This window comes from Clarias gariepinus, chromosome 18 (genome assembly GCF_024256425.1).
Source record: "Clarias gariepinus isolate MV-2021 ecotype Netherlands chromosome 18, CGAR_prim_01v2, whole genome shotgun sequence".
Lineage (NCBI taxonomy): Eukaryota > Metazoa > Chordata > Actinopteri > Siluriformes > Clariidae > Clarias > Clarias gariepinus.
Genome location: NC_071117.1, coordinates 10,400,450 through 10,413,931, shown reverse-complemented (window position 1 = coordinate 10,413,931; position 13,482 = coordinate 10,400,450). Strand labels below are relative to the sequence as shown.

At 36.4% G+C, this 13,482-nt stretch overlaps 1 protein-coding gene across 1 annotated transcript; it reads left to right on the top strand.

Annotated features, from left to right (window-relative positions):
- Positions 1-354: 354 nt before the first annotated feature.
- LOC128506132 (tetraspanin-1-like) lies at positions 355-11,658 on the top strand. Its single transcript, XM_053476437.1, has 7 exons — positions 355-517; positions 7,048-7,263; positions 7,697-7,771; positions 8,606-8,713; positions 8,924-9,055; positions 9,202-9,294; positions 10,368-11,658. The coding sequence occupies exons 1-7, from the start codon at positions 461-463 to the stop codon at positions 10,407-10,409; spliced, it is 723 nt and encodes a 240-aa protein (XP_053332412.1). The 5' UTR covers positions 355-460; the 3' UTR covers positions 10,410-11,658.
- The last annotated feature ends 1,824 nt before the right edge of the window (positions 11,659-13,482 follow it).

The following is a 13,482-nucleotide window of genomic DNA, read 5'->3' as shown; positions in this document are numbered from 1 at the left end:
GATGATGGGTGATGAATAATCATTTTACCAATCATTTTACCATGATAATCATGGATCATGTTTTAAATTAAATCCTTACAGTTTATTAAACATTCTCAGATTTTTTTATATATATAGATACATTTACAGCCTTAAAAGATTTATTGATGTAGCATCCAAGTCTATTTGCACTGGGTGTAGTATGCTTGACTATATATATATATATATATATATATATATATATATATATATACAGTATATATATAACTATTCTTAAAATCACACAGGAAGGCATTGAGCCACGTGTCTGATCTTCTGTGTAAATGCGGAAGCTGTGACACAGCACACACTGGAGGAAGAACTGCAGTAGTCCACTTCCCTGCAGAGGCGGGTCTTAAGTCTGTGTTTTAAACAACAGCCAGTTTATCTAATTTACACACAGGGTTTTCAGGGGAACTGAAAAGAACAAAAAACTGTCAAAATGGCTTGCAAAATGATTCTAAAATTCCTAATGGTCATCTTCAACAGTGCCATCTTCGTAAGTCAAGTTTTCTTGAATTTAATGCAGAAAACATGTTAAGTTGTTTAAATGATGATCATTAATACAAATATAGCACTAGCCGTTTTAGTATCTAAGGTGTATCAATATTAGATCAGATTTATGTTACAACAGCGTATTAATACGTGAGTTTGTATGTTTGATCAATATACTGTCAAAAATAAACCACAACAGTGAAACTGAAAAAAGTAGGTCAGCAACTCAGCATGGTTGTAGTGATTTGATTTTTATGCTACATTTTTTTTTTTCAAAACCAGAAAATATTGTACAATTGTGTCAAATATTAAAACGTCTTTCTAGTCATAACCACAATGAGTTTCTGAAACCTCGGGCTACTGTATGTAAACAGATGCTTTTGTGGTGCGGTGCTGATGGGGTTTCTGATTTTATCTTTGTGGAAAATATGTATACCCTGAAGTATATAAGTATTTGATAAGTGATGCAATTTCTTTATTTTTGCCTTTGTGCGTCACCACAATCGTTTTAAAATTAAACAATTAGCATGGCATTGAAATTTACACTTTCAGATACAACTCAAAGTGTTTTTAGCCATCTGTCCAAACTTCCCCCATTAATCACACCCTCAAATGTATTTGGACTAATTAATAATAATAATAATAATAATAATAATATCCTAATATTTATAATAAGACTCTTTCAGTCAGTGTCTAACATTCTGTTTAGTTGCTTTAAGAAGCTCTGAAGTTGCTTTTGTATGAAAGTTTAGTCTCACTCACTCACTCACTCATCGCCATTGCTGCTTAATCCAGTATTCAGGATCACGGGGGGCCTGGAGCCGTTCTCTAGGCACAAGGCGGGTGACACCCAAGACAGGGTGCCAATTCATTCTATACACTTTAACCAAATTTAAGTTCAAATTTGATTCGTCACGTAAAGATATACATTATGCTATGCATTGAAATGCTTAAAATGACTGCCCATGACCTAAAAGGAGAAAGATTTTGCTACACTGAAGAAGATTGCACTAGAGAGTAATTTTTCAATAAAAATATAAAATACAAAATCAAATACATTTTTTAAAAAATAGGCTGGAAATTGACAATATTTACAAAAGTAACAAAATAAAAACTAAATGTATGAATTAGACAGGATTTACAGACTGTAGAAAAAGAAATTGGAAACTCAGGTATAAAAGTGTAACAATATAGAAGTGTAAAAACATGTTGTGTGGGTATGACAGCAGTAGTATGATTGAAACAGGAAGTATGAAATGGAATGTTTCTGATATACAGTATATGTTCCAAAGTGCAGTTATTTGTGTGTTAAAGAGCAAGAATTGTGCAACATACAGTATGAGCAGTAAGAAAATGAGCAACAAAGTGAGTAATGTAGTAAGCAGTAAGCAGACTGTTTGTTTCTCGTGTGAAAAAAATAAGAAAAAGGTTGAGGTTGAGAGCCTGAGGTTGCTGTAAGAAGCTCCCCCTCAGTCTCTCTGTGTTGGTCTTCAGGGAGCGGAAGCGGTTTTCTGACCGCACCAGAGAAAAGAGTCAATTCCTGGCCTTGGTCCAGCATGGCTTGCTGTAGATTGAGTGCAGGTCAGGAAGCTCAGTGCCAACGATGTGCTCAGCTGATCGTAAACCCTCTGTAGAGCTGGTCTCTGTAGAGATGCTCTTTATGATGTAGGAGTAAAAGTTTCTTAGCACCTTGGAAGACAATCTTTTTGGCATCTAAGGTGGTAGAAATGCTGCCAGGGCATGACAGGTCCTGCGTGATGTAAACACTGAGATACTGGAAGCTCTCTCCCCACTGGGGTCTTGTTCTGGTAGTTCCTCGCATGCCTTTTGCTGAAGTCCACTAACAACTCATAAGGAGGTTGTTCCTCCGACACCAGGTCTCCAGGTTTTTAATCTCCTCCAGGTAGGCCATCTCGTTGTTGTCACCACAACAGTGTCGTCAACAGACTTGATAATGGTTCTGGAATTGATAATGGCCACGTTGTGCTACTTCTACTTCCTGCTACTTCTATCAGCAGTCACATCATCAGCAAACACCATCTGCAGCAAACGAGAACTGACCAACCAAGTTTAATCTGACTTGGGTCTTTCCAGTGGTATATATTATATCTTGAGGTACATCGTCTGTTTTCATAGTCATTAAGGTGTCATTTGATTGGAAGGAACCACTTCTACAATCATCCACTTTAGTTGTCTCTTGTAGGTTTTAAAGTCTTTGGATGTAACCGAGTTCCTTCTTTTTAAGAAAGCATCAAATTGTTGATTTTATTTCTTTTTTTATTATTTTAAATGTGAAATTTATTAAAAGATATAAACAGATTAAACAGTTCCTTCCTGTAGAACGATAAGATCTTTGTCTCTCGGGGCACCACAGACACGAGACAAGGTCTTATGGGAAAAGGGTAGTTTTATTTGGAAAATGAGAAAAAGAAGTGAATTTAAGGAGGGAGGAAGGGAAGAAAGAAAGGAAAAAAGGGAGGTTGTGCACATACGTTTCGGAAGCAGTGTCCAGCTGACATGCATGTGAAGTCGACTTGTTGTCCCCCCACCTCCAGTCCACCTTTGGTGCAGCCACAGGCAGAAGTAAAACACGACACAGCCAAAGACTGGCTCTAAACAAAACTGAAAGTGAGCTCTCTGGAGTGACTGAGAAGAAAACATTTGGGCGAATACGCCTGTCACGACAGAATTTACATCATTTGGCAGACACCCTTATCTAGACCTATTTACATTTTAACTTATTATACATGTGAGCAGTTGAGGCTTAAGGGCTTTGCTCAAGGGTCCAACAGTGGTAACTTGGTGGTCATGGGGTTTAAACCTGAGATCTTTCGAACCGTAGTCCAAACACTTAACCACTGAGGTGCCCCTGATCCCTATCCACCCCTATTGTCATGGAGTGTAGCCAAGGCAGAGTGCTTAGGATTACTGTTGTAATAAAAAAATCCCCTAACATTGTGTTCTTACACACACACAGCTGATTCTCTTTATTGGACCCAAATGTCTTCTAGTGGTGAGAAGTTTGGATCATTTTAATGATGTGGTTTAGTGACTCTCGTTCATCAAAATGAACAAATAATTTTTTGAGTCATTTAGTTCAATTCGTTCTTTTGATCAGATATAAAATTGTTGCATTGTCAATAAACAGACAACCCCCCTCCTAACATGTTTACATACACAAATTTTGGCTATGGTTTGGCTAAGGACTTATTATAATAAAGATAGTAAGCAGCTCACCTCTCATATCTTCTGGTCTGAGGCGTTTGTTCTTTTGTTCACGTGACCCCCATAGATGCTTTGCAGTGCAATATTGCTCATGACTCATGAGAAAAAAGGTAGACCCTCTACCTTCTTGGTCTTTATAGTGCTGCTTGTTTAAGTTATGCTTTCTAATAAACTCTAGAAACAGTTGTATTTATATTATGTGACATCATGTGACACTTAATTCTGTTTCCAGTGTAATGCACTGCCTAGCATCTATGGGAGTCACGTGACAAAAGAATGAATGACTTGGACTATAAGACACATGAGATGAACCGCCCAATTCTATTTACTGTACATAACCCACGGAGGTTTTGTGATGTTTTGCACATGCGTGTTTTACTCAGTAAAACAGATTAACTTTTTTTCTAGGTTTAACAACATCTTATATTTATCAAAGCCAATAAAAATGTATTGATATTTATTGAGTATATATTAATTATTACATATTTATAAGTCAGAATAAAGCACTGACAGAGCATGATACGGCCACCACCATGCTTCGCAATGGGAATGTTTTTTTTTGGGTGATTAGAAGGTATAGGTTTAGCATAAATGTAGCACTCAAATTAAAGTTTTTACATCAGATTTGAAAGCCTTTCTCAACAAAGTTGCTTAAATGTGCCTATGGTCCAGTTTTGCATATCCAGGCTGCAAACATATACTGATACTCCTGCTCCTTTTTGTAAATGCTCAGTGACATTTATTACACAGATTCTCTATAATGTGTTTAATTTTTTGGGCTGTGGGATAATCAAAGTTTGGATTCTTTTAATAACCAGTTTACCTTCTTGGTCTTTATAGTGCTGTTTGTTTAAGTTATGCTTTCTAATGAACTCTAGAAACAGTTGTATTTATATTATGTGACATCATGTGACACTTTAAATTGCTTGTGTAACATATTAAAATAATGTCATCACTTGGAATGGCAACTGCTTGCACAAGATTGAGTTAAGGAATTTCAAATCCTTAATTCTATATTAGAACCTGTTGCATCATTAAGGACCTCCACTCACCCTTTTTAAAACAAGCTGTTAACACTTTTGTACAGAAGTGTGAAATGTATGACGTCTAGACTAAGAAAATTTTTAACGTGCAGGCATCTGATTCTTAAATAGGTTAAATGCTTACTGGCCCGACCACCATCGAGATCTCAACACATATCTGTAATCAAACTACACACATGATGTTTTAGCACAGACTTTTAATATTACTAACACTACTATTATATGTTACTGTAAACTGTATATACTTAACACTGATACCATTAATGCACATTTTGTACTAACATTTTATCTGTACGGCAGCACAGTGTCTTAGTGATTAGCACTGTCGCCTTGCACCTTCAGGGTAGGGTTTGATTCCCGGCTCGGGTCTGTGTGCATGGAGTTTCCTCCAGGTACTCTGGTTTCCTCCCACAGTCCAAAGACATTTAGTTTAGGCTAATTGTCGTTCAAAAATTGCACATAGTGCATGAATGCCTCTGTGAACGTTGACCGGAGGTCCAACCTCAGACGTAAAATAGAAATAAATTCAATGGGAATTATATGTAATACATATATACAGTATACTGTAAACACACTATATTCCACACTATACACACACCCTTTAGAATAACCTCCTTAAATGAATCACATTTTGTAGCTTTGCAGCCTGAAATGGAGACAAACACACTTTTTGTTTTATTCAACTATATTTACTCAATGCAACTTTTAACATCCAAGTGAAAGACATAACACTAATGTCAGAAGAAAATAGGGAAAAAGTGAGTTTTTCCAAAGAGTTGGAAAAGGATCGTTCCCCTTCTAAAATGACTATTAATTACTTTCTCAATGGCACACACAGCCATTTGACTTTCAACTGTGATCAGCTGTGGTCATTTTGATTCGCTCAGCATGAAAAGCTGGAGCATTTATGTCCCTGGAAGTGCAACAGACTAACAAACTATGGGTGTCAAGGCACTGTCAAAAGATATACGGGGTAAAGTTGTGCACAGGTCAGGGAAAATAAATAAATAAATCATTATCATAATCACAAATTCTCCACAAATGTGGCTTGTATGGGAGGGTTGCACAAAAAAAAAAAAGCCACTCTTCATGAAAGCCCACATGCAGTTACGACTGAGCATGGCAAAAACACACCTTGAAGATACTGAGGCAAAAGAAACCAAAATGAAATTATTAGCCCATAAATTATTATGTCTGGAGCAAATCAAATAAAGCTCACCATCCAAATAACACCATTCCTACAGTAAAGCATTGTGGTGGTAATAACCTGTTATAGAGGTGCTTTTCTGCAGCAAGAACTGTCAGGATAGAAGGAAAAATTAATACGGCAAAATCCCATAAAATTCTTGAGAACAATCTGCTGCCTTCTGCCAGAAAGTTGTCAAGGAGAAGAAGATTTACCTTCCAACATGACAACGACCCAAAGTACACAGCAAGAGTCCAGACTTAAACTCTATTGAAAATCTATGGAATGACTTAAAGACTGCAGGGCACAAACAGTCATCATTAAATTGAACCCCACTTGAGCGGTTCTGCAAAAAGCTGCCTCTGCTAAAGGCTGTAATTAAAGCAAAGGCGGTTCAACAAAATACTGACACTAAGGGGTTTTCCTTTTGCAACTCAGTCCAACCCACATGTTTGTGTTATATCTTTCACTTGTATGGTAAAAGTTGCACTGAATAAATACAGTTGGATAAAACAGAAACTGTGTGTCTTCATGCTGCAAAGCAACATGAAGGGGGTGATTTTTTTTATACCCTCTGATTATAACAATAAACACTTTGAAACTTTGAACCTTATGGGGCTTAGGAGTTTAAGGTTGTTTATCTGGCCTTCAAATTCCTCAGATGTCAATCCCACTGAGAACAATATACAAACAAGTCTGCCCCATGGAGGCCACACCCTGGACCCCACAGAGCCATAATACTCCAAAGGATCCCCTGCTAACATCCCTGTGCCAGACAACACAGCACACCTCCTGAAGTCTTGTGGAATCACGCCCCCAGGGGCCAGGGCCTATCCAGTGGCACACAGGGAACTTCCACAATATTAAGCATAATGTGTTACGTTTTACTGTTATGACTGTTCATGTATATTCATGAATAAGACCTTTACTGTAATCTGTTTTCTTAGTGTTGAAAAAGTAAACAGTCTGCATTTTTTTGTTGAATTTTACTCCCTGACTGTTTCCTGTAACTCATCAGTTCCACTCTCTTTCAGTTCTGCATTCTAACGTTGTTCTTTGTCCCCCTCGCTTGGCCTCCAGTTATCCGGAGTTGGGACTGTGGTCATTGGAGTTTTGGTCGAAATTAACAGGAAGCCTGTACTTGGAGCGCTGGGTAACATTAAAGAAATTCCCCCAGAGTTAGTGCATCTGGCTAATACTGGCTACTTGCTAATCGCTATTGGGGCCATACTTACCATCATGGGCTTCCTGGGCTGCTGCGGAGCCTGCTGTGAACTAAAGTGCATGCTTATGACTGTGAGTGACCCCTGATTTCAAGTTTTAGAAAAACATTGCTTCTTATCCCAAATGTAGTGTGAAAAACAGGGATATAGTTTGTGGGACTGGAGCTACCAAGCAAATTATGCTAATTAAAACTGTATTTTACTTATGTTGTAATTTGAATGACATCATCTTAAATTAACCATTTGTAACAGAGATATTCTTAATTTAAAAATGTAATCTCAAACTGCGCAAAAATACACTTTTGACTTAGCCAGTTGTCCAAGATGGCCTGATAATATTCAAGCATTTAGCTATATAGGAAAGTTTATATATATTATATTTAAGTAACACCAAACATATAGCACCTTGGGCAAACAGCTACATTTGTGGTTTGGAAGTATTTTTCCTTCACCAAAGCATTCCTTTACTAAATATATATTTTACTAACCCTGTGATGGTGTTACAGTTCTTCATCATCATCTTAATCATGTTTGTCATGGAGGTGGTGGCAGCGATACTCCTTCTGCTTTACGAGCCTAAGGTAAGAGCAGTGATCCTGAACATACAAGTGCAGTAGAATTTTATCTATTATATTATGTCAGCCAGTTAAAACTCATATCCTGATCAGTTGTCCTAGAGAGATATTAAGGGAGTCTTTACCTGCTTGTAAAAAAATTAAAAAATTAAAAAAAACTTATTGATTGACAGCTTTTATACTGGGGCCAGTAGGATCTGAGAGGATCCCAGAACGAGAAAACCTCTACTCTTGATCACATGCTGTATCATATACTTCTTTTTTTTTTTTTTTACTTTCTTAAAAAAAAATTAATAACTTATGATTTGGAACATTTCATGGAAAAAAACATGAAAATTAAGAAACATGTGCAACAGTATAACATTTAGTGGGAAATTTATTTCAAAAACGTATCTTCAATATATTTTAATATTTATATATATATAATATAATGTTAACATCTTATTTTATATCTGTAATATATATTAAGTTTGATTATCGGGTAACAACTGGGAAATGTTCTGTGACTTCTACTTCCTTTTCTAAAAATTTACAGTAATAATGCATGTTTCACATATTTTTTCAGCAAAGTGCATCATCAGTGCTGACCTAAGTGTTAAAATTCATGGGTTGTTTTTTTCTTTTGGTGGAGGTGCAATTAATTTGTTCTTAGACCTTGGGCAGTTAAGAACCTCTTAGCCAAGACAGGCAGAAATTACCTTCCTTTATTTCAACAAATCTGACCAGTTAATTGCTACATACAGTGACAAGAATAACGGACAAAAACATTCTGAAACAGTGGGACGAAGTTGTGTTTGTAACGGTTAACTCGGACTCACACAGTGTTTACTGTTTCCTCAGGCGCAGAAAGTGCTGGATAACCTACGTGAAAAAGTCGCTCAGAGCATCAAGAAGAACTACGGGAAAAACGACATCTTCACTAATGCGTGGAACGAAACGATGAGTCTGGTACATCACATTACACTGCTTGGTTTTGGGCTGGAGTGTTTGCACTGTACAGACCAGTTTACAGTATTATAATCAACAGGATTACTCATGCATTTCACATAATGCTTAATCGTTAATGTGACAATAATATTACTGTATTATACTATACATACAATTGTAATATTGGTGATTCCTGAACTAAACTGCCAGTGTGTGTTTGTGCGCTTGTAGATAAAATGCTGTGGATACAATAACTACACCGACTTCACTGACTCCCAGTATGTAAACGACACCCAACGGTACCCCAAGTTCTGCTGCTCTGGAACAAATGACCAGTGTAAATCTGACCAAGCAAAATCGAAGGTAAAGGCTTTGACGCTTTGTCCACACCAGCAGTCTGATCACAAACCTATTAATATGCCTTTAGATTTACCACAAGCAGTTTCAAGGATTTTCCCACTTCTAAAAGCAAAACTAATCCATCAAATTTCAAAACATTTTTTTGGCAGCCTGTGATCGGGTGTTTCGACGCTGTGGTGGAGTGGATAAAGAAGAAGTCTGCTTTGATTGGGGGCGTGGCTATTTGTGTCGTTGCTATAGAGGTAATGAAACCTTCAGACAACATTGGACACATTTTAAAATGAATTAATTCACAAAAAATAAATATACACAAACACTGGATTAGAAAATAGCATTCTGTCCCTTTACTTATATGTACTTTCTATTTAAAAAAAATATATATATAAATAAATAAATAAATATATATATATATATATATATATATATATATATATATATATATGGTGGAACCTCGGATTATGAGTAAAGCGGATTTTTTATAAATTTTGACTTAAAAAACGAGCATTGTCTTGAGCATTGAGTACCGAGTATCATGTATCACGCAGAGCGTTACGTGATCACAACTGAGCCAATGGTTTTTCTCTCTCTTGCCCTGCGGAATTGTGGGTAATCGTCTCCCCAGCTGGGTCTTAGTGCTCGTCTCTTACTGGTATAATCAACATCCGTGCATGCGTGCGTGTGTGTGTGTAAAACATACACATGTACAGCGAGCGTGTACGTTTTCTTATAACACGTGTTTGCTCGCGTGTAAATCAAAAGAAAGTCTCATTAGAGGTTAAAAATCCATTTTTTTTCTTCCTTTTCTGTATGAACCTGTCATGTTTCTTTTCATGTGTGTGAAAAGAGGGGGTGGGAGAAGGTCTGTAAAGGCTGTAAAGGTATAGTTCTTTTTTTTTATTTATTTATTTACAGTAGTGATTTCATTAGTATGCGCTCACGTGAATGTGACTAGCTAATTTTTCCGATAAAACAGTCTCTTTGTTAATGTGTGTGCATGCGCATTACACACACACACACAGCCTGTGCACATAAACGGAAACACTTATCTGTCGGGATTTATTTTAAGTGCAGGTAAATTTTTTTATTTTTACTTTATATTTTGTATTAATTATTTTTATGTATTTATTTTTTGGGGGCTGTAGAACGAATAATTTGAGTTTCCATTATTTGTTTTGGGAAAATAAAATTTGGTTTACAAGTGTTTTGGAATACAAGCCCGCCTCCGGAGCAGATTATGCTCGTAATCCAAGGTTCCACTGTATACTGTGTATATATATATATATATATGACCGTACTTTTGTCTTTCTTTTAACAGGTCGCTGCAATGATCGTGTCCCTTGTACTGTACAAGAACTAAACCTGGAAACTTGCAGAAGTAAAAGCGCTGCACGCTGAAACATTTGACATCTTACGGGATACGACAATACAATGTGTACAGAACTTTTTTTTTTTTTTTTTTACATATTTTATAATCTTGTATGTTTTATTAATAACTTTCTAAACAAAAAACCTCCACATCAAAATGCAAATATGAGCCAATGAGTAAAGAAGATATATTTTGTATACTTATAAGTTTGTTTATTCAAGTACAGAACAGCTTTGTTTTTGTTGGCATTTCCATATTTATTTTTCTAAGCATATAGTGTTTGTTCATTTACGAGAGGGTTGTTATTTTTACAGAGCCGTTTCACAGGAAGTGTTCTGATCAAGCTAAAATTTGGTATATGTTAGTTTGTAAGTAAATATTCAATGATGACTGGATTATTTAAAAGCATAGCTGGCAGCTTTCTTTATAGATTCTACAGTTTCTTCAGAAACCCCTGATGGATTTCCTTTGCATAGTTTAATTGCTTGACACAATTAACACAGACCAACCTAATGAGTTTGGGGAGACACACATGAAGACAACCAACCGCCAATTATTCAAAGTGCTGATGTTCATACATGGAGGAAAGTGACATCTGCCCTCTTCTGCATACACAACCTCAGCAGCAACCTCATTTCCCCGCTTGTCTACATCAACCACTCAGCACCACTAATCACCGGCCTGATCATCCGTCATCATCTGCACCCATTTCAAACTGGTGGTGTTTTTTTTATGCTTGAATGATTCATAGGTCACTGTCTGTCTTGACAAAAAAAAATTCCAATGAAACTGCTTAGATACAGGGACTGGACTAAAAATGAGAGACTAAAAGTCCTTCAGGAAGCCCGGAGAACTATTCCCTCCAAGACTACATTAAAAAAAATAAATAAATACAAAGTCTGGCTGTTTGGAAGTAAAATATGACCCTTCCAACTAAAATCATGCCTACAGAACGGCACTAACAGTATTTGTTCATAAAATAAGTTGCTGTTGGTACACCTAGGCCTCAGACGGATTTAGAATGGTTTCTCTTTAGCCACACTCATTTCCTGTTTGCATGACATAAACATCGCAATGCGTCAATGGATTACAACATTGACTGCAAATTTATTAATGCATTTGAATAAGACATTTGGTATTTCTACCCTACCTTGACCTTTGTTGATATATGAGAATGTTCTGTGTTTAACCCTGACTCTGTCTTGTTTGCTAATAAACTTTTGCATATGCATTTATACACCTAGAGAGTGCTCTATAATTATAATAAAAAATGTAAAAAAGAAAAAAAAAAAACACGCAAAAAAATACAAAGTTGGAAATAATTCTTAGGATTTAAGTAAGATTATATTAATCAATTTATTTTTTCATGCAGTTTTTAAAGAAATTGAGCAATTTTAGATACTTCACATGAATCATCATTTTAAATGACTATATACTGTAGCTAGTAATGCACAATGCACTGGAGTGGGCGTGTCACCTGCTCTAGAAGATGGAGGCGGTCTATTTAAAATACAGGAACTGAAAATAGCCATTATGAAATGATTGATTTTAATGCAGTCATCTGCTTTTTAAAGTTGTTTCCTCTTATAAATCTTGTTCTTAGAAGACAGTCTGATTAAAATATTATATTGTGAAATGTGACAGACATTTTGACTCTACTTTAAATGTGCACAGATGCAATGATAAAAACAAGCAACACCATCCATCATGCATAGCGGCAACTGTACAAGCCTCTGGAGTCAGTGTTATGATCTGGAGTTGCTTCAGTTCCTCAGGTCTAGACTCAACAACGTTATGTGGAAATAAAATGAAGTCAGCTGACGACCTGAATGTACTGAATGACCAGATTATCACATCTATGGAGGTTTTTTTTTCCCCCTTCCCATAATGGACTGATAGGTCTGGGAGCAGAAGGAATCATTTTCACACTTGAACTGGCCATCCAACGGAGGAGCGTAATTAAAGCTGAAGGCCACCTGACGAAAGTGACTGTAGTTTTTTTGGGCCAAGCAGATGAAATGCTTAAAATATCCTGCACATTCCTGCAATTCAGAAAAAAAGTCCAGATGTTGCCATATGTAGGCAGTACAACGCAAATGCATGCATTAGAATATGGACAATAGGTAGATGACTTTTTACAAATAGTCACATTTACATTTAGGCATTTGGCCGATGCTCTTATCCAGAACAACTTACAAGAAGTGCTTTGAAGTTTTCGTCATTGGATAGACACTAACAACTCAGTGCCTTCAAACACTGTTGGGAAGAAGATTTATTTTAATACTTTTTTTAAATGGCTGGGAAAATTAGTCCAAGTACTGAAGATTAGATATGTCTTAAGTCGTTGTTTAAAGATTGTCAGCTGTAAAGATTGAAGACTCGGCTGTATGGACATCTAGAGGAACTTCATTCCACCACCTTCGTAGGAGAACAGAAAAGAGTCTCGATAAATGTCTTCCTTGATCCCTGAAAGATGGTGGGAGCAGTCGGGCAGTGCTGGAGCATCGGTGGGAATGTGGTGTGGGGTGTGATTAGAGCTGAGAGGTACAGTAAGTGGGTTCTGGGCCATTTTTATGGCACTTCTAATTTTCTTACTATTTTTCCTTACTCCTGGACATGAATTTAAACACAATTTGGGTGTAGTGGACATGCAGCTTTTTTGCAAAGAAAGCTTGAACCCCACTGATTGTTGCATGCAGCCATATTTATTTGTTTCTATATAAGGTGTAAGGTGATGACTTTAGCTATTAGACATTTTACTCTGTGCTACTATAAAGTTAACTTTTATTCAACTATAATTATGCTACCTAAGATATTGAACACTAAGCAGTGACAAGTTGGCATTACATTAGTATAAAATAATGAAACAGGTTTGTGTTCAATCTTTAAGTAGCTACTTATAACCTCAAATTTGAACATATTTTTGGCTGAAACAGTTTAACACCAGTTGTCCAATTATATGTCCCGTTTTACCACTTAAAATACTGTATGTATTGATAAAATAATGTATGTTTAAATGTTTTATACAATTTTAACATGCTCTAATTATAAATTATCACTGTGG

Coding starts and splice junctions, on each gene's coding strand:
- LOC128506132 (XM_053476437.1), top strand. CDS start 461: ATGGCTTGCAAAATGATTCTAAAATTCCTAATGGTCATCTTCAACAGT. Junction 7,264..7,696: donor TAAAGTGCATGCTTATGACT/GTGAGTGACCCC, acceptor ATGGTGTTACAG/TTCTTCATCATCATCTTAAT. Junction 9,295..10,367: donor TTTGTGTCGTTGCTATAGAG/GTAATGAAACCT, acceptor TTCTTTTAACAG/GTCGCTGCAATGATCGTGTC.